Here is a 21745-nt window from a genome sequence, read left to right on the forward strand (position 1 = left end):
ATAGTCAAAAGAATCTTTGTGTAACGGTAATCTTGTTGGAATAGAAACAAACTTTTCATAATCTTTAATAAGTGGGGGTGGTGAGAGCCGGACTTTGAAGCCCGTTTTTTGTAAAATATAGTGTTTGATGGTAAGGTATGTGATTTGTTTGTACGGTATTGGAATATCGTGTGTGTCTGTGTAAAATTCGGTGAGGTTGTGTTTATGTGTTGGAGTGTGGGTGGACTGGGTAGTCTGTTTTGTATTGTAGCAGTGGAGAACACGTGAGGCTCTTTGTCTGTGTGAGAGGACGCCATTGTGTGGGCGGAGCTTGGGCGCCATTTGCAGTGTACTGTCAGCGGAGCGTAGACGCCATTTGTATTGTCCTGTGTAAACGGAGCGATAACACGCACGCTCGGGCACGCGCGCAGACACGCGGACACAAAGAAGCCTAGATATCTCTGTGAAGAGACTGCATTGTAGAATATTTGAATGAGATAAATAATAGTCTAACTGGATTGAAAGATAATCGTGAAGTTGTTGTGTCGTGGAAGATGGCATTATTGTGGAAAAGCAATGTTATGTTGTAAAGATTGATCTGGGAGTCCACGGCGGGTTTCCCCACGGAGGAAAAGGACAGAGACTAGCCCCTCCCTCTCCTCCTTCCGCTCCTGTTGTTCAAACATACAGACACGTTGCGTGTGATTGTTGCATTACATAGATTGTAGTGATTCAAAGATAGAAGGATAGTGAATTGATCATCGGGGGATTTAAAGTAGTTTAAAGATATTTGTCATTGTCTGTTAAAAGTAAAAGAATAGATTGTGACTTTAGGTTAGATTCAAAGCATATGATGTTTGTAAATGACTGTTGAATATTTGTCTGTTTCACAACACAATTGATTGATTCCACAGGTTTGGTCAAATGTCTGTGACTGTCTGGTGAAAACCATTCTGAATAACCATTCCTTTTGTTTAATATTTTGATAACAGCTAATTGACGCCACAGGTATTAAATCAATGTATATGATTATATAATGAATAATTCTAACTAATCATTCATTCCTTTCACTAACAAGTTGATTTCTTTACAGATTGTAATTAATAATTAATCATTTTCCAAATAACAAGTCGATTTCTTTACAGGTTATAATTAATATTTGTAATTTACATCTTTTATTTCAAGTTAGGTCATTTCCACAGTGTTTGATTAAGGAATAGCAGAATAGTACATATTTGATAGTTGAGCAGTAAAAGGGTTTTTGTGGATCAGTGAATACTTAGGTGTGACCAGCCTTTGTGATTTAATAATTGTGTTGACCAGAACTGTAATTAGTATTGAATGAGTAATTAAGTGACACATATTCATAAACAATTAGGAAACACATTTAAGTATAAAGTACTTACACAGCTATTAGATTTAAGTTAATACTGCACTGACATACACAAGAGGCAAGTCTGTTATTCTGAAGTTGCAGGGTTTTTGTGGGGATGGTTAATACAGTTATATTGGACTAGCATTTGTTTAGCAAACAAGACAAAATAAGGTGGGTTGTAAGAAGCGTACACCTTATCTAATATAGAATATTGTCAGCATATTGAGCAAAGTAGAATGGGGTCGAATTCAACGAAGCTGTTAAAAGATATTAGTGAACATCGTGGAATGTTGGCTACGTTATCCCCTATGGCTATAGTGGAAAAAATGAATCCTCTTGTTAGGGAAATTAGCAAAATGTCAACGAAATGGAATAGCCGTTGGGCATACATTGAACAGCCGTGGCCGAAAGAGGGCAGCATTAATTTACAATTAATTGCAACATTGGAAATACTTATCAATGGGCACAAAGCACATCAAAGAGGAAAGATTAGATCAGAGAAACGCAAGTTAGAGTTAGCTATTTTAGATCTATTTAAGGTAGAGGGACAGAAAATAGCTCAGATGGAACCGGAAAAGAAAAAAGAATTGGCCAGAACACTGGAACAGAAATTGAACATTCCATCCCCAGACATGCGTCCTGCCTCCAGTCCCCCTCCATATGCTAAGGCACTGGAGGATCATTCCCAGAAGAAGAAGAAGGAGCCAAGGGGAAAAGGGGACGACAGGAGTGACGAGGAAGATGACAGCGAAGATGGCAGTGAAGACTCAAGTGATGACGACAATGCAGATGGAGGCTACAACGCGCAGGTCAGGAAGATGATAGCCACAGCCGAAAGGAAAGGTGGGAGAAGACGCCCGGAGAAAGAGGGAGATTGTCACCGAATGTCATCAAATACATTAAAGAACTGTCCAGTGCTGATTCGGGGTAACAAGATGGAATATCATCCGTGGCATCATACAGATCTGTCTGAAGTGATCGAGAAACTCCCAGTTCTGGAGGAGGGAGGACATTCGTGGACGCGAGAGGTCGACGTGATACTGACAGGAACGCAGGCCGCGATGGGAGACCTGAAAAGACTCTTAGCTTTTATTGCAGGATTGGATACAATGCAGGAAATATTGATGAAGGCAGGACTTCATAGATATATCAATACATCAGTTTATGATCCAGAGCTCTTCGCAGCAAACAGAGGCAGGCTGTGGAAAGCAATCAGAGAGACCTACCCTACTCACATTCACCCAGACAATATCATTGTGAAGCCACTGGGGGGGGATGAGAATCCCAGGGGTTATGTTGCCCGTGTGCACTCTCAATGGAGAAGTGTGACAGGGAAAGACGCTGAAGATAACCCCTTAGAAAAATCCATAATCAGGGAAAAAATACAAGAAGGGCTTCCTACCCCAGTTAAGGATAAGCTAGCAGAAGTGGTGGGGCTACGACACATGAACAAAGCTGTTTATATAGACCACGTAGCTCATCAAGTTGAGTTATATCGAAAGAATATTCAGATACAGAAGGCACGAGACGAAGAATCACTCAGAATATTGACTCATGTGCAATTGACTGAAAGCGAGAGGAACATAGAGGGAGTGCAGGCTTTAGCCCCACAGCAACAGCCACCTGGAGTGCAGACTGCTACTTACCAGTCCTACTCACAGGGGCCACAAGGGGGGTATCCTGCTACTTACCAGTCCTACCCACAGGGGCCACAAGGGGGGTATCCATACCCACAAGGACCACCAGGGGTGCAAGCGGTTCCATACCAGATGTACACACAGGCTGGCCAAGGACCACCACCAGGGGGATGGACAGCAGCAGGGAAGGAGATGCTAGAACCATGTTGCCAATGCGACCAGAATGGACATCTAGCCTGTACCTGCTGCAACAGGCCCCAGGGGGGCGCAGGGGGGAGCCAAGGAGGAGGATATTGGCCCCCTACTACACCTGCTCCAGGAGTGATGAACCCTTACGGAGGCCCAGCAGCTGGCCTATAGGGGTGCCCGGAAGATCCGAGTGGGAGGTGCCAGCTGGTGGTGACAAAGAAGCCTGAAGGCGCCACACACCTTCCTATGTCTAGAGAATATGTGAAGACAATCGGATTTGAGGGAATTAAACAGCTGATTCCTACAACTGAGCTTGTAGACTTAGAGTACAAGGGACAGAGAGCAACTCTGTCAACACTTGTGTCAGAACACACGCCAACAGGGCTGCTAGGGAGAGATGCTCTATGCCAATTGAACTGTACAGTAAAATGCACACCTGACGGCTGTCAGGTGACGGTGCCATCCGGTGTTCAGATTCCATCGACAGCCAGAGTGATTAAGCATAGAACAGACCTACAAGCTTTGCCTTTAAAGGGAGCTGATATAGAATATTGGGTTGATGGGTCTTGTTACGGGGTAGGAGAAACGTTGTGCGCTGGGTATTCTTTAGTTAAAGCACAGAATTCAAAGTTTATTGTAGAACAGGCTGAGGCAGTTCCTCAGCCTTGCTCAGCCCAGTTGGCTGAATTGATTGCCCTCACGGAAGCATGCAACTTGGGAACCGGACGGAGAGTGACAGTGTACACCGACTCTGCCTATGCACATAATGTTTGTCATTTTAATGGAGCTGTATGGAGGGGGCGGGGTTTTAAGAGAACTGATGGTACGCCTATACAGCATCACGCACAGATCATGAAGCTGTTACAAGCCATGATGAAGCCAAAGGAATTAGCCATAGTGAAGTGTGCCACACACAGGTCTGACTCATCACATGTCACACAAGGTAACAGGGCTGCAGAAGATGCAGCCAAAGCCATTACAGGAGCAGACAAGGCAGGTAAAGGTCTTCTGGTCACACATGAAAAGCAATTACAGGGCATGGTCGCACTTGAGGATTTATTGATGTTACAGAGTAGAGTAACTACGTTAGACAAGAACGTTTGGCTAGCAAGGGGGGCAAGTCAGGATGACACAGGTCTATGGAGGAATCATGAGGGGTTGGTTGTAGCACCCTCAGATTTAATAGGCATGTTAATACGGGAAGCTCATGGATTAGCACATGTGGCTAGGGGGGAGGTAAGACGCAAGATCACCAAGGAATATGGGTTTTGGAGTCCATATTTGATGGAACAGATTGACCATGCTTTAGGTCAATGTGGGGTCTGTTGGAGAAACAACATCAGAGTGGGTACACCAGTGGTGTCTGGGCATATCCCTACCCCAATAGGGCCACAGGTGGTGGACAGGGGGGTGGATGTACAGAGTAGGCAGGATGTTGTGCCAACAGGTGCCGAGGTCCCCAGAGAACCTGAGAAGGAGGAGCTACGACGAGATGCTGTGGTGTTGCCTGAGCCAGTGGCAATGCCAGTGTTACAGCCAGTGACATTACCGGCAGTGCCTGAAACCGAGGGGACAGTGGAAAGCTGTCCAGATGCCAATGAACCAGAAACCAACGAAGCAGAGAGTGTTGACAGTCTGGAGGTCCAGCCTGGGGGTGTCCAAAGCCTGGACACCTGTGCTACTGGGGATGCTGGCGAGTGCCTGCATCATGCTTCAGATGATGCTGAGGGCGACTCCCCAGACCTTGATCAGCGTGGGAGGGGACCAGGCGGCTGCCTGAACCTCAATGACACTGACGGACGACGACCAGTTAGGAAAAGATTAAAGACTATGAATAGGGTAGTGAAGCAGCAGATCAAAGGGAACGACGGGAATGGACAGCAGATGATAGCATGGCTGGAAACGGTCTTAGGGGCATGGGAAACTTATTTTGCTAAGATAGGAGCACCTATTATAGCAGACATGATTTTTGACTTTCTTAGGAGGCAGGGCCTCATTAACTGTTTTTGGAAAATCAGTCACTCAGTCCACGTTAATGAACTTTTCAGAAGACTAGTCCTCACCTGAGGTGAAGATCTATGCATTAATGCATTCCCTTTGTCCTGTGCTTACTGTTGGGGAATTATGTGTTATGATAACTGAATGTCATTATTTGTGTATTGTTTGTTTATTTCTATATCGTATGTGATTGATGTCAGTTGAGAAGTGATGTAGTGGTTATGCAAAGATAGGAAAGAGGTTCTGTTCCTAACGCAACGAAGAAAATGGAAGCTCCTGACTATGAAAGTGTTATCAATCTGAGACAGCGGTAAAGGCTGTTCTCCAACTGGGTACAAGTGCTAGCAACCTCTGACCCTGACGCTTCAAGGACAAAGAAAACATCGGTCGTTGGAAGTTTCTGTATTGATTTGTGCATGATGAACTGTGTTTAGTTTAATTGTGATTGTTATTTTTAGGATTCTTTTTTATTGTTGATTGTTTTGTATTTGGTTGCTGGTACTGGTGCTGGGTTGGTCTGTGTTATTGTGCTTCTTGTGATGTGTGTTGGTGTAGTTTTTCTGTTTGTTGTTGTTTATTTAAAAAAAAAAAAAATATATATATTTTTTATTTTTTTTATGTGGGGTTTTGTGTTTTTGTTTTTGTTTTGTGGTCGTTTAGTTTCGGAACACCCTCTGGGTGGTCCGAGGGGGGATGTGTCGTATATTTTCTACTATATATATCCTATTTTCTAGTGTTGTGCAATGGCTCTTGTAATCTGACCAGCCCCTCGGACTTGGGGCCGTGGTGACATCACAGGGGACGGCCCTCATGGCCATCTGGATAAGGTGATAGGCTATGACCTGTGACTGTATTTGCATATTGTGGATGGATAGGGTTGAGACCCAAGGGGGGCTCTCTTGACCAGCGGATCTCAGCAGAGGAGGACAGACACAAGGCTCCAGCTGTTGGTATACGTATACCCTGTTTCTGTACTTTAATTAAATCATCTTAAACTCAATAACTGTTCTTTGATTCGTAACCAATAAGAGAAATACACGACACTATCCATTTCTACAAGGCTTTAAAGGCTAAATTATAATGTATACTCTGACTGTAACTCAGTGGCTCTTTCTCACCCATTGTTGGGAGTTGAGACACGATATGTTTAGGGGCACAAGCGACTGAAAATGACAGAGCAAGTCACAAATATTATTTATAATATGAAAATGTACATTATTGTGCACATCAAGTTGCGTACCCCTCAAACAAATCAATCCAAGCCAATACATTACAATAAGCATGATCAGATTCCTGCTTGATATCTTAAGTCTTTACTGACTTAATGTGAAAGTTGTGACAGCAAAGTAATGCCATTCTCTTCAGCTAGGACCAGAAATGGTGCATGGGTAGGCTGATTGGTGATTTGGTGACAAATGAATAATATAGGCACTTCCTACTCCTCTATATTGCTCTTGAATGGCTGGAAATTCACCATGACTTTCAACTAATCAACTAAATTGGTGCGCGTGACTCATTATTACGCACGGCATCAGCACGGCGGCTCCATGGAAACAGTTGATCTCGGGACATTATGACAGTTTGACAGAACGTTAAAACAACAACAGAATTGTACAAATCCTCAGTTACTTTACTGCTGGAAAGCGGTGAGACCGTCTATGGTTAAGACGGTCAACTAAAACGAAACAGTGAGATTTGGTGAAAGTCCCCTGTGATATCAAGTAATTACAGCCGGACAATGGCAATCTGGACATCTGGCTCGCAGACAGAGTCGTCTTCATTCGGTAAGTTAAAAAAAGATAGTCTGGCGACTCCGTCCAGTTTAAATCATTTGTAGCCAAACTCAAGACCACGAATTGCAGCTATTTCCATTATTCTGAGTATTACACATTTTCAATGTATTACTTTTTTTTTTACATATGTTTTACAACATATCCTAATCAATGTTGTCATTATTCTATTGGTTTGAATGTTTATTTATCTATTTGTTTTTCTATTATATTCATTTTATCCTGTAAAATTACAATTTTGAGCTATGGAGCACTGTATGAAAGGGCATTATTCCTCACTGGTCTGCACCAGAATGGCATTTAATAAATGTTCTTCCACATGTTTTTAGTCGGAGAAGCAGAGACAGTAATCTGCTGAATGAATAAGAAAAGAGGATCTTCACTGATCTTCTCAGCTGAACTGATTGAGGTAGAGGTATAGAACACTGCACTGATTTAGCCGATCACTGTGATCAGGTAAGAACTGGGTAAGTACCAAGAACAGTACAGTAAGTACCAATGTAAGTATAAATGTAATGTGTCTGGTGAACAGGATGGTTAGGCATACTGTACTCCTGGTTAAATAGCATGTTGGGTATATGTGGGGTGTTTTTCTGTTGTTTATTTGTTATATTTGTAAATTGTTTATTTACCGCATTATAACATGTGTAACAAATACTGTTATTAGTTGTTGCTACCCTGCTGTAAGTAAAGTGTAACAAATGAGTAATGACAATAGTATTATTTCTCACTGTTAAACTGTTGTAAGTATAGTGTAGTAAAAGAGTAATAATAATGTGTTACATTGCACTTACAATAAATTGATTTCTGAAGTCTGGATTTTTCTTTAGTGACATTGATGGAATGGGTCGAAAGCGAGGTCTAATTTTGAATCTAAAGCGGCGTCTTAGCCAATGTTGCTTGCTCTTTACTGGCACCATACAACGTGCACTATCTGAACTCCATAGGACACATATAATTAAACCTACAGAAAGATTTTATATTAAAGATAAATGTGACATTTTGAGTCGCATGATGTCGCCGCCACTAATTAGCATATAATTACAGATTTCACTTAAATAATGTTTTCTATCCATTTCCACAAGGCTTTAAAGACTAAATCATAATGTATATATACTTTATGAGCCTTAAATGACATATCACCAACTGTGAACTCAATGTCTGTAACTGTAACACTGTAACTGTAAACTCAGTGTCTGTAACTGTAACTAACTGTAAACTCACTGGCTGTAGCTGTAACACTGCAACTGTAAACTCACTGCCTGTAACTGTAAACTCACTGTCTGTAACTGTAACTAACTGTAAACTCACTGGCTGTAACTGTAACACTGCAACTGTAAGCTCACTGGCTGTAACTGTAACACAGTAACTGTAAACTCACTGGCTGTAACTATAACCTCATTGGCTGTAACTGTAAACTCACTGGCTGTAACTGTAAACTCACTGGCTGTAACTGTAAAACTGTAACTGTTATTACTCATTGTTACACTGTTGTAAGTATAGTGTAGTAAAAGAGTAATGATAATGTGTTACATTGCACTTACAATAGTTATTACAGTACACGGTCATTCAACCACTGTAATATAGTGTTACCCCAACTTAGAAAGGTCACGAGTCAAATTCTGACTTTGGGATTTAGTTCAAAAACAGCAGTTTGGTTTGACATGTGTTTATTTAACGCGTTATAACATCTAAGTACAGTGTAACAAATACCGTTATTACTTGTTGCTACACTGCTGTAAGTACAGTGTAGCAAAGGAGTAATGACAATAGTATTATTACTCATGGTTACACCGTTGTAAGTATAGTGTAAAGAGTAATAATAACATGTTATATTGCACTTACAATAGTTATTACACAGTCATTCAAACTCTTAGTTCAAAAACAACCGTTTGTTTTGACATGTGTTTATTTACCACGTTATAACATCTAAGTACAGTGTAACAAATACTGTTATTACTTGTTGTTACACTGCTGTAATTACAACGTGGCAAAGGAGTAATGACAATATGTTTTACATTGTACTAACAACCGTAATAAAACAGTCAAACACGTTAATATAGTGTTTAACCATAGTTAGAAAGGTCATAGTCATGTTGGAGGAAAAGAGGTCTGAACCATTTGGTTTTCCGTCTGGATCTCACTAAGCTGTTGGATCTTTTAGACTATGTCAAAGTCACTACTGAACCATCTCATGTTGAAGACCAGGACAACTGGATGTGCAGACCTACAAAACCTTTTTGGAACTGTCTAAGATAAAGAGTACAATTAATGGTGCCTCAACTATGCCTTTCCATCTGGACTGTTGACACAATGGAGAAATAACCATGTGTAATACCAAAGAATCATTGCTTGACAGCCAACCCATCTGCATCAAAAGCATATTGTGAGAAGGCTATTATGTGAGTGGAAACAAAATGTTGATTTGTGTCAAACCTCTTCAAGTTTGCCCTCAAGACCAAGAACAAGAGCAAGACCCTATGTGATCATTCATTGATATTGGAAGTGGGGTCTCAACCAGAGAACTACAGCATCTTCAAAAAGAAGAAATAATCACCAAGCTAATTAAAAGGAACAAGAAACAACAAGAAATATATATTTTAAATCAAGAGGAACAACCAAGTCAACCCTCAAGGAATATTTGGAGAAGACTCTTGTGTCAATTCAACATTTCAACTCTTCTGAAGATCAGCATTTTCCCCATGCCATCTTATTTGGACGATTGTAACATCTTATAATTGGGTAAGTAATAAGGAGATAATCTAAAACTAAAAAAGTACATGTTCAGAGCTCTAGAATAGATTTTATGTTATTCTATAGTTAGATAGTTACTCTAAATATATATTATCGAGCTAGCTAGCTTCCTAATTGGGATGAAAGTAGTTATTCAGCTAGAACATTTTTAATGACATTTTACAACTGTATTTACAGACAAGGATAAGTACAAATTAAAAGTTAAAAGGTTCAAACAAAGTACAGTACATATGAAGTGACTTGTATAGATGAGGTGGAAATCCCGAAATGGGTTTATTTAGAAACCGTAACGTTCTTTACAGCAAATACTTACTGGCTATAATGTTTATGCAGTTGTCCAAGTTATAATATGACTATATAATACATGGTTAGTTAAACAGGATTTTCTCTATCTTTCTTTGTGCAGAAGCGATGGAGGGAAGACACAAATCAAATGCAGGACTCAAAGTTTGCTCTGAAACTCATTATTGAATTTAGCATCCAGTACATTTTAATCCAATGTTGCTTTCTCTTTATCTAGTTTATGCTCTCTTTATCCATTTCCACAAGGCTTTAAAGGATAAATCATAATGTATATATACTTTATAAGCCTTAAATGACAAGGTGGATGGGGCTTTCAGTTGTAGCTCCGTACAATGGCACCAACTGTAAACTCACTTGCTGTAACTGTAACACTGTAACTGTAACATTATGACTGTAACACTGTAACTGTAAACTCACTGGCTGTAACTGTAACACTGTGACTGTAACACGGTAACTGAAAACTCACTGACTGTGACTGTAACACTGTAACCTCACTGGCTGTAACTGTAACAATGTAACTGTAAACTCACTGGCTGTAACTGTAACACTGTAACTGTAAACTCACTTTCTGCAACTGTAAACCCACTGGCTGTAACTGTAACACTGTAACTGTAAACTCACTGGCTGTAACTGTAAACTCACTGGCTGTAACTGTAAAACGGTAACTGTTATTACTCATTGTTACACTGTTGTAAGTATAGTGTAGTAAAAGAGTAATGATAACGTGTTACATTGCACTTACAATAGTTATTACAGTACACGGTCACTCAACCACTGTAATATAGTGTTACCCCAACTTAGAAAGGTCACGAGTCAAATTCTGACTTTGGGATTTAGTTCAAAAACAGCAGTTTGGTTTGACATGTGTTTATTTAACGCGTTATAACATCTAAGTACAGTGTAACAACTACCGTTATTACTTGTTGCTACACTGCTGTAAGTACAGTGTAGCAAAGGAGTAATGACAATAGTATTATTACTCATGGTTACACCGTTGTAAGTATAGTGTAAAGAGTAATGATAACATGTTACATTGCACTTACAATAGTTATTACACAGTCATTCAAACTCTGTAATATAGTGTTACCCAAAGGTCACGGTTCAAATTCTGACTTTGGGATTTAGTTCAAAAACAACAGTTTGTTTTGACATGTGTTTATTTACCACGTTATAACATCTAAGTACAGTGTAACAAATACTGTTATTACTTGTTGTTACACTGCTGTAATTACAACGTGGCAAAGGAGTAATGACAATATGTTTTACATTGTACTTACAACCGTAATAAAACAGTCAAACACGTTAATATAGTGTTTAACCATAGTTAGAAAGGTCATAGTCATGTCGGAGGAAAAGAGGTCTGAACCATTTGGTTTTCCGTCTGGATCTCACTAAGCTGTTGGATCTTTTAGACTATGTCAAAGTCACTACTGAACCATCTCATGTTGAAGACCAGGACAACTGGATGTGCAGACCTACAAAAACTTTTTGGAACTGTCTAAGATAAAGAGTACAATTAATGGCGCCACAACTATGCCTTTCCATCTGGACTGTTGACACAATGGAGAAATAACCATGTGTAATAACAAAGAATCATTGCTTGACAGCCAACCCATCTGCATCAAAAGCATATTGTGAGAAGGCTATTATGTGAGTGGAAACAAAATGTTGATTTGTGTCAAACCTCTTCAAGTTTGCCCTCAAGACACAGAACAAGAGCAAGACCCTATGTGATCATTCATTGATATTGGAAGTGGGGTCTCAACCAGAGAACTACAGCATCTTCAAAAAGAAGAAATAATCACCAAGCTAATTAAAAGGAACAAGAAACAACAAGAAATATATTTTTTAAATCAAGAGGAACAACCAAGTCAACCCTCAAGGAATATTTGGAGAAGACTCTTGTGTCAATTCAACATTTCAACTCTTCTGAAGATCAGCATTTTCCCCATGCCATCTTATTTGGACGATTGTAACATCTTATAATTGGGTAAGTAATAAGGAGATAATCTAAAACTAAAAAAGTACATGTTCAGAGCTCTAGAATAGATTTTATGTTATTCTATAGTTAGATAGTTACTCTAAATATATATTATCGAGCTAGCTAGCTTCCTAATTGGGATGAAAGTAGTTATTCAGCTAGAACATTTTTAATGACATTTTACAACTGTATTTACAGACAAGGATAAGTACAAATTAAAAGTTAAAAGGTTCAAACAAAGTACAGTACATATAAAGTGACTTGTGTAGATGAGGTGGAAATCCCGAAATGGGTTTATTTAGAAACCGTAACGTTCTTTACAGCAAATACTTACTGGCTATAATGTTTATGCAGTTGTCCAAGTTATAATATGACTACATAATACATGGTTAGTTAAACAGGATTTTCTCTATCTTTCTTTGTGCAGAAGCGATGGAGGGAAGACACAAATCAAATGCAGGACTCAAAGTTTGCTCTGAAACTCATTACTGAATTTAGCATCCAGTACATTTTAATCCAATGTTGCTTTCTCTTTATCTAGTTTATGATCTCTTTATCCATTTCCACAAGGCTTTAAAGGATAAATCATAATGTATATATACTTTATAAGCCTTAAATGACAAGGTGGATGGAGCTTTCAGTTGTAGCTCCGTACAATGGCACCAACTGTAAACTCACTTGCTGTAACTGTAACACTGTAACTGTAACATTATGACTGTAACACTGTAACTGTAAACTCACTGGCTGTAACTGTAACACTGTGACTGTAACACGGTAACTGAAAACTCACTGACTGTGACTGTAACACTGTAACTGTAACCTCACTGGCTGTAACTGTAACAATGTAACTGTAAACTCACTGGCTGTAACTGTAACACTGTAACTGTAAACTCACTTTCTGCAACTGTAAACCCACTGGCTGTAACTGTAACACTGTAACTGTAAACTCACTGGCTGTAACTGTAAACTCACTGGCTGTAACTGTAAAACTGTAACTGTTATTACTCATTGTTACACTGTTGTAAGTATAGTGTAGTAAAAGAGTAATGATAACGTGTTACATTGCACTTACAATAGTTATTACAGTACACGGTCACTCAACCACTGTAATATAGTGTTACCCCAACTTAGAAAGGTCACGAGTCAAATTCTGACTTTGGGATTTAGTTCAAAAACAGCAGTTTGGATTGACATGTGTTTATTTAACGCGTTATAACATCTAAGTACAGTGTAACAACTACCGTTATTACTTGTTGCTACACTGCTGTAAGTACAGTGTAGCAAAGGAGTAATGACAATAGTATTATTACTCATGGTTACACCGTTGTAAGTATAGTGTAAAGAGTAATGATAACATGTTACATTGCACTTACAATAGTTATTACACAGTCATTCAAACTCTGTAATATAGTGTTACCCAAAGGTCACGGTTCAAATTCTGACTTTGGGATTTAGTTCAAAAACAACAGTTTGTTTTGACATGTGTTTATTTACCACGTTATAACATCTAAGTACAGTGTAACAAATACTGTTATTACTTGTTACACTGCTGTAATTGCAACGTGGCAAAGGAGTAATGACAATATGTTTTACATTGTACTTACAACCGTAATAGAACAGTCAAACACGTTAATATAGTGTTTAACCATAGTTAGAAAGGTCATAGTCATGTCGGAGGAAAAGAGGTCTGAACCATTTGGTTTTCCGTCTGGATCTCACTAAGCTGTTGGATCTTTTAGACTATGTCAAAGTCACTACTGAACCATCTCATGTTGAAGACCAGGACAACTGGATGTGCAGACCTACAAAAACTTTTTGGAACTGTCTAAGATAAAGAGTACAATTAATGGCGCCACAACTATGCCTTTCCATCTGGACTGTTGACACAATGGAGAAATAACCATGTGTAATACCAAAGAATCATTGCTTGACAGCCAACCCATCTGCATCAAAAGTATATTGTGAGAAGGCTATTATGTGAGTGGAAACAAAATGTTGATTTGTGTCAAACCTCTTCAAGTTTGCCCTCAAGACACAGAACAAGAGCAAGACCCTATGTGATCATTCATTGATATTGGAAGTGGGGTCTCAACCAGAGAACTACAGCATCTTCAAAAAGAAGAAATAATCACCAAGCTAATTAAAAGGAACAAGAAACAACAATAAATATATTTTTTAAATCAAGAGGAACAACCAAGTCAACCCTCAAGGAATATTTGGAGAAGACAATTCAACATTTCAACTCTTCTGAAGATCAGCATTTCCCCCTTGCCATCTTATTTGGACGATTGTAACATCTTATAATTGGGTAAGTAATAAGGAGATAATCTAAAACTTTAAAAGTACATGTTCAGAGCTCTAGAATAGATTTTATGTTATTCTATAGTTAGATATTTACTCTAAATATATATTATCGAGCTAGCTAGCTTCCTAATTGGGATGAAAGTAGTTATTCAGCTAGAACATTTTTAATGACATTTTACAACTGTATTTACAGACAAGGATACGTACAAATCTCTATCTTTCTTTGTGCAGAAGTGATGGGGGAGGGGGCCGATGGACAGCAGGTGTGTGATTGGGCCAGCCCATGTGTTAGTATAAACGGGGGCCGCCGCTTTTGGGGAGGGGGGGGGTCAGGCGGCCCGACCGGCCCAAAACTAGCGCGGCCCATCTCCCAGCGGGCAGAAAGATTGTATGGCCAGTCCAGCGGTGAGTTGAGTGCACTACTTTAATTTGACAGACAGGTTGAATGGGTTAAAACTTGATATTTCCAGTTGTCTCCATTTTTTGGGCAAAATTTAGTTGACCTGACAGAATTATTATAAACCCCCTTTTAGAAATGGTAGCTACCCTGACCCACGTGATTTACTTTCACGCGCATTTCTTCAGCTCATGTCATCACATGCAGTCGGGATTCCCAGAGACTTGGTTTGAAGCCGTGTTTCTTTGCAAGTAAGTAACAATAGTGTAATATTTATATATATACTAATATATCATTTGGTAGTTGACATCGCATTCGATTTGATCCATGTTTCAATTCATATTTATTGTGTACATTTTTGCAGCCAGACAAAGACAGCATTCAAGGGAGCTGAGCTAACAGCTAGCTAGCTTGCTAGGTCAGCTAACATAACAGCATGGATGAATTGGACGACGTCGATTATGTTATATTATGTTATATATGTTATGTTATGTTATATATACGTTATATATCTCTCTTTTGTGTATTCCTAATGCAACACGGTGTAATACTTCGTGCGGCCACAAAATGCAACACGGTGTAATACTTCGTGCGGCCACAAGATGTGAGCTTCATTATGGGCTCGCCCAAGTGATATTAACATTCTGAATTGAGTTGAGCGCACTACTTTAATTTGACAGACAGGTTGAATGGGTTAAAACTTGATATTTCCAGTTGTCTCCATTTTTGGGGCAACATTTAGTTGACCTGACTCACAAAAATTACTCACAATTTAAAGTAGTGCACTCAATTCAGAATGTTTAATTTTCTCAACTAGTCAAAGAAGATCGAAGCCTCATTAAATTAACTATTTATTACTTCTATTCTAAGGTAAGCAAATAACTATGTATTAGTTATATTTATAAATGCTGCCTGCTTTCTTCCCACCTCATCAACATGCATGTGCAACACTGACGATAATGCAGTTTATTTTTGAGGACTTATTTTGAAGAGCCGTCTGACAAGTACGTGTCATTAGCCGGAAGTTAAGGCAACAGAAGCCTTTCCCGGTATTTTTGTACAGCTTGAGTTAACTGCTATGAAGTTGCACGATCCATCACTTGCACCTCTCTTGTTTCAGGTAAGTTTGATTCCAAAATGTCTCTAAGCGCAGTCAACTCCACGTTGTCCAGTCTGAAGACATGTCAGACTGACATCGGAACGGGTATGGACATTGTGACAAACGTGGCTATGGACCTGATAGAAACCCAGGGTAAGTTTAGAAGCTAACACAGTTAGCCAGCTAACTACAATATGGGATGGTCTGATAACTAGTTCACTTACAGTGAAACATTACCATTGTATGTTTTCTATTGTAAAGTGCTTTGAGTTGCATTTCATGTACGAAAGGCGCTATATAAATAAAGTTTTACTTACTTACTTATAGGGGTGTAACGGATCACCCTCCACGGTTCGGAACGCATGTGTACCGCGGATCAATAGCAAAACCGTTTTTTTTTTTTTTTTTTTTTTCCCCCCCCTAACACCAGGGGAGCCACCCCTCCTAAATGTCGTTGTTTGGTACCTGTACTGTAGCAATGACAATAAAGACCATTCATTCATTCAAATGTAACCGGTAGAAAAACAATCATGTGCGCTTTATTCTCACTCTCTGCATGCATACTGAGTTGACAACAACATTCATTCACTCATCTCTGTCCCACTTATATCACGTCATATCACCCGCTAAGCAGCCTGGGTGATTGTGTAAACACACAAAAAAAGTACTCTGTTACGTACTCACTCCACGTGAAGCTGGGAATCCACAGCAACAAGTATCATGGCGAGTGCTACGTTGGCGAACTGGAAAGGCCTCCCTCGTCATTGAAATCACACGTATGGGAGCACTTTGGCTTCCCTGTTACTTATAATAATGATGGAAGGAGGGAGGTCGATAAGAAAGTTACGGTGTGTAGGCATATATATGTTGTTATATATAGATGTTATATATATATATATGTGATATATATATCAGTTTTGACATCTTGAATGTTGTTTTTTTGTTTCACACATTAAAAGTGGTGTTTTTACAGAATTCAAGGAAAATGTTGTTTTTATTAAAAAATATATATGTTTTGTGTTGATCCGAAAAATGATCCGATCCGTGACTCAAAATCCGTGACACGATCCGATCCGTGAGTTAGGTGATCCGTTACACCCCTACTTACTTACCATTTCCACCACTACCTCAATGGCAAGACCCCTCCATCTATCTCATCTTATCAGCAGTAATCAGGAAGTTGAGATACGCTGCCAACTTCGTCAGTCAAAAAGCTTAGTCTTAGAGATTAGAGTCATAACTGTTGATTACAGATTTTAAATAATGTAGTTGTGTATAGGAGCCGAAGACAATGCTGGTCTCAAGAAACTGGAGGTGAGGATGCTGGAATGTGCCAAACTGGACAGAGAGATCAACTGCTTTGTTGGGGTGGTCGAGCAGATTACTGCAGAAGTGAGTATAGGCTCTTCCCTCACATTATGTCAATGTTCATTAGCTATTAAATAATTTTATAATTTTGCCATTTTGCAGACGCTTTTATCCAAAGCGACTTACAATTACGAATTACAGGGACAGTCCCCCTGGAGTAACTGAGGGCTAAGTGCCTTACTCAAGGGCACACTAGTAGTGGTGTGGTTTCAGGCGGGATTTGAACTCACAACCTTCCGATCGGAAGTCCAACACACTATCCACTAGACCACCACTAACCCCCTAGGGTAATAATTGTTGTTTATAATAACTGAAAAGTATGTAATCTAGCACTTTTACAAAATTATATTATCTAGTAATCTATTACATCATTCACTCAGTATCAGTTGTCGATGTAATGTTTTGGTAGTGTACATACTGTACATATTGTATTATTGTTTAACAGGCATGTATTTAGACGCCTCACTAAAGTCCTGTTCACGCCTCATCACTTTTGCCTGAGAAGGATCACTGGGTGCTGAATGCTTATTTGAACTTGGTTGTGATGATCACTTGATTCCATGAACATGATACACATTTATTTTTCTGTTATGTTATGATGCCTGTTTGGAATAATTGGAAATATTGCTGTATATAATATGTCAACTGTTTGAAATATTCAAATGAAAAAAATGAAAATGTAATAATGTAAATCCGCTAAGAAACCTCTGACTAGATTGGAAACTAGTTGCCCATTCAAATGCATGAGCCAACAGTAACATGAAGACATTAGTTACAGTACCATTGTAATTTTCTCCATTTTTTCTCCTCTTGAAACCCCTTCTATATTCTCTCACACCTGTTCTGACCTCTGACCTCATCCTGCTCCTGCATCTCTCTCCTCCTCCTTTTCTCTCTCCTCCTCTCCTCCTCCCTTTCTCTATTTTCCTGTCTCCTCTCCTCCTTCTCTTTTCTTCTATCGCTTCTCTATTCTCATCCCCTGCTCTCTATCCCCTTGTCCTCTTTCTGCTCCTCCTCTGTATATATTCTTCTTCCTGCTCTTCTTCTTCCTCTCCATCTCCTCTCCCTCTTCTTCTGCTCTCTTCCTCTGTTCCTCCTTTTCTTTTTCTGCTTTGTCCTCCTAATTTCTCTCTCTTTCTCACTTGCTTTCTCCTCCCTTTCTTTGATCCTCCCTCCTACACTTCGCTGATCCTGCTACTCTATTCCTCTCCTCTTTTTTCTCCCCCTCCCCTGTCAATCCTCTCTCTCGTCCTCCTCCTCTTCCTCTCCTTTTTCTCTCTCAGGATGACTCCCCGGTTCCAGTGATCTCTGACACTCAGGCTTTGAGCGTAGCTGTGTCATCGGGGGGCGGGGCAGGAAGTGGCAGCGATGACGAGGGGTCAGGCAAGGCCCAACCCAAACGCCTTTATGTCTCCAACATCCCCTTCCGTTTCAGAGACCCAGACCTCAGACAGATGTTTGGGGTAAGAGACAACAGCACCCAGACATCTAAAGAGACTTGGCCTTCTACGCATTTGTACAGAACAGGCTAGGCTGACTCAGTAACATCAGACAGACATCAGACACAGCAGTTCCTTCCCATGAGGCGTCATTGCTTAGAACCTCTATCGTAATAATGTATTCTGGTATTTTACAGCAATTTGGCAAGATACTAGATGTGGAGATCATCTTCAACGAGAGGGGGTCCAAGGTGAGTGGTCAACTAGTTGTAAACAACTAAGAATGTAGGCATGCACACTCCATTCTGATGTTGTTGACTAACAGAAAGTTAGTTCACCCGTTAACCCTCTCCCCCCCTCCCCTTCCCATGTGTCCCCAGCACTACCTTAATTAGGCCCCTATACTTTCTTCTATTTACCTTTTGTTTCTTTGTATTATTACTACTCAATCTTTTCAGTTTGTAAAGCGTCTTTGAGTGTCAAGAAAAGCGCTATATAAGTCTAATGTATTATTATTAGTATTATTAGTATTATTAGTATTATTAGTATTATTAGTATTATTAGTATTATATTTATGATTTGAAAAACGTGACCCTTCTGTGTTCTGTCTTGCAGGGCTTTGGGTTCGTGACCTTTGAGAGTGCAATGGAGGCGGACCGAGCAAGGGAAAAACTGAATGGAACCATCGTTGAAGGGAGGAAGATTGAGGTGAGAGAGGAGAGAGGAGAGATACTCTGCCATCACAATTTTTTTGTCTAACTATAGTATGTGTAATTAATATTAATTAAGGGCTTTGAGTCTGAAGATACTGCCTTTTCTCTTCTCTTCAGGTGAACAACGCTACAGCTAGAGTAGGCACCAAGAAGCCCCAAACCCCTCTTGATAGCGGTGAGGTATCAAGTAAGATAACCCTTCAAATAATTTGGGGCACATTTCATGGATTGTGGAAAGGTTTCAGTTAAATTTTTACAATAGTAGCTGTGGCTGTTGGATTGATTCTCTCTCTCTCTCTCTCTCTCTCTCTCTCTCTCTCTCTCTCTCTCTCTCTCTCTCTCTCTCTCTCTGTAGCTTCTGGATGGAAGATCAACCCTGTCATGGGAGGAATGGGAGGAATGTACACACCTGAACTTTACACTGGTGAGTATTTCCATGTCTGGTGGTATGTCCTATATACATATACTGTATATACTGCAGTTACATTACCAGTCATGTTTTCTTCACAACTACTACTGTCTCTACTACTACTTACTACCCACTACCACTCACCAATAGTGCAGCCTCTCCCCCTCTATCTATTAAACACATTCATTCATGACCTCTCTCTCAGACTTTCTCTCAGACTTTCTCTCAGACTTCCCTTACCCTGTAGCCGCTCCTACACTGGCCTATCGAGGCTCTCCTCTGCGCGGGCGGGGCCGGGCTGTCTACAACACGATTCGATCTGCTGCTGCAGCCACACCCACTGCTATGCCTGCCTACCCTGGGTAAGACATTTTTGTGGGGATGGAATGTGTTACATTATGGATGAAAAAATGTGTCAACTTTATTTTCCACTAATGATGAAATTGATGATGGTTATTTCTCCCTTTTCAGTGTGGTATACCAAGATCAATTATATGGTGCAGAAGTCTATGTAAGTGCTCTCCATTCCAATTTTTTTAAATGAAAATGATCCTGCCGTCGTAATGTTTGCAGGCCGTCTTGTGTTCATGCTCAAAGATCAAGATCGCTGACTAGGGAAGTTAAGTATTTACATTTCTGTCCAATCAGGGTGGCTATCCTGCTGCTGCCTACAGAATGGCCCAAGCCGCATCTCCTGCCACAGCAACCTATAGTGACGGGTGAGCAGAAAAAACGTGTTGTGTATAATTATATTAGAATTATATTATTACATTGATTGATTGATTGATTGATTGATTGATTGATTGATTGATTGATTGATTGATATCTGTCAACCAGGTACGGACGAGTTTATACCACTACTACTACTACTACTACTACCGATCCCTACCATCACTCAGTAGGACCGACAACAACGTATGGTGTCGGAACAATGGTGAGTAACAAATCTGCCTATAAACCCTGTAGAAAGTGAACCAGAACGCAGCCGTGTGAAATTCCAGTGCTTCCTCCTCTGTGGACCGCACTGGCCAAAATGGCTGCCACAGTGAACCTGTAGTTCATGGGCCCCACGTTCCTTCAACATGGACACTGGGGATACATTTGTACTACATACACATTGTATTTAGTAAGTGATCACCTTCAAAAAAAAGAAAATGAACCAGAATTGAACACTACCAATGTCTTATTGAGTGTGTGTTTTACGTCCTGTGCAGCCTTGGGTGTTTCATTATTTGAGTTTCCACTATATTACAGCCACCATACCATTAAATTTACCAGGGGTGTGACCAGGTTTGACCGACAGTATACTGTTTCACAATGAGATTCAAAAAGATGTATAAGATGTACAATAAGATGTTGTTATTGTGTTTTGTGTTGCACTTGTTTTTTAGGCCAGTTTGTACAGAGGAGGATACAACCGCTTCACCCCTTACTGAGCCGATACTCAATGGGAGCGAGGAAGCCGCCCTAGGACTCGTTTGGGATAAGTTATGACATCATAATCAAGCTCTGGAGATTGTGTTACTTCCTGTCCCATCCCAACGTCCTCCCCTCAGAGACTTTAAAAAACAACAAACTGTACCTGTAAATACTGTAGAGAGAATTCAGAGAATACGCACAATTTATAGGATTTAAGAATATAAAGATTTGTTCCTCCATAGCTGCCTCATACCGTGACGTTATAGAATTATAAGGTTCTATCTCCATTTTTGTCAAAATTTAGTTTTTTACATAATCTGATCCATTAGGTGTTTATTAATGCCTGTGTGGTGTTATTAAAAAGTTGACATTTTTGATTTAGTAATTAAAATAAAATACAAAGGTTTCATCTCACAAAACATAATGGAAGGTATAAACTTTGACGCTCAATATCTCTGAACTACCCTAGACGGAGATAGAACCTTATAATTCTAAGCTCACGATTGGCTGTTGATAACAAAACAATTGAACAATGTCATCAGTTGGTATGTGTTTGTTTTGTATATAGGGGACATTTTAACGTCTAATTGT

The 21745-nt window shown here is 39.8% G+C and overlaps 1 protein-coding gene across 1 annotated transcript; it reads left to right on the forward strand.

The window, feature by feature from the left end:
• Positions 1–15844: 15844 nt before the first annotated feature.
• On the forward strand, positions 15845–21171 carry LOC308166699 (RNA binding protein fox-1 homolog 1-like; the record flags this gene model as incomplete). Its single annotated transcript, XM_080541024.1, has 12 exons — positions 15845–15959; positions 17086–17198; positions 18458–18637; positions 18811–18864; positions 19229–19321; positions 19444–19513; positions 19682–19750; positions 19953–20097; positions 20207–20246; positions 20384–20454; positions 20573–20669; positions 21127–21171. 12 exons carry the CDS (start codon positions 15845–15847, stop codon positions 21169–21171), a joined length of 1092 nt encoding a protein of 363 aa, XP_080397150.1.
• Between the last annotated feature and the right edge of the window lie 574 nt (positions 21172–21745).

This window comes from Nansenia antarctica, assembly GCF_963989245.1.
Source record: "Nansenia antarctica genome assembly, chromosome: 10".
NCBI lineage: Eukaryota > Metazoa > Chordata > Actinopteri > Argentiniformes > Microstomatidae > Nansenia > Nansenia antarctica.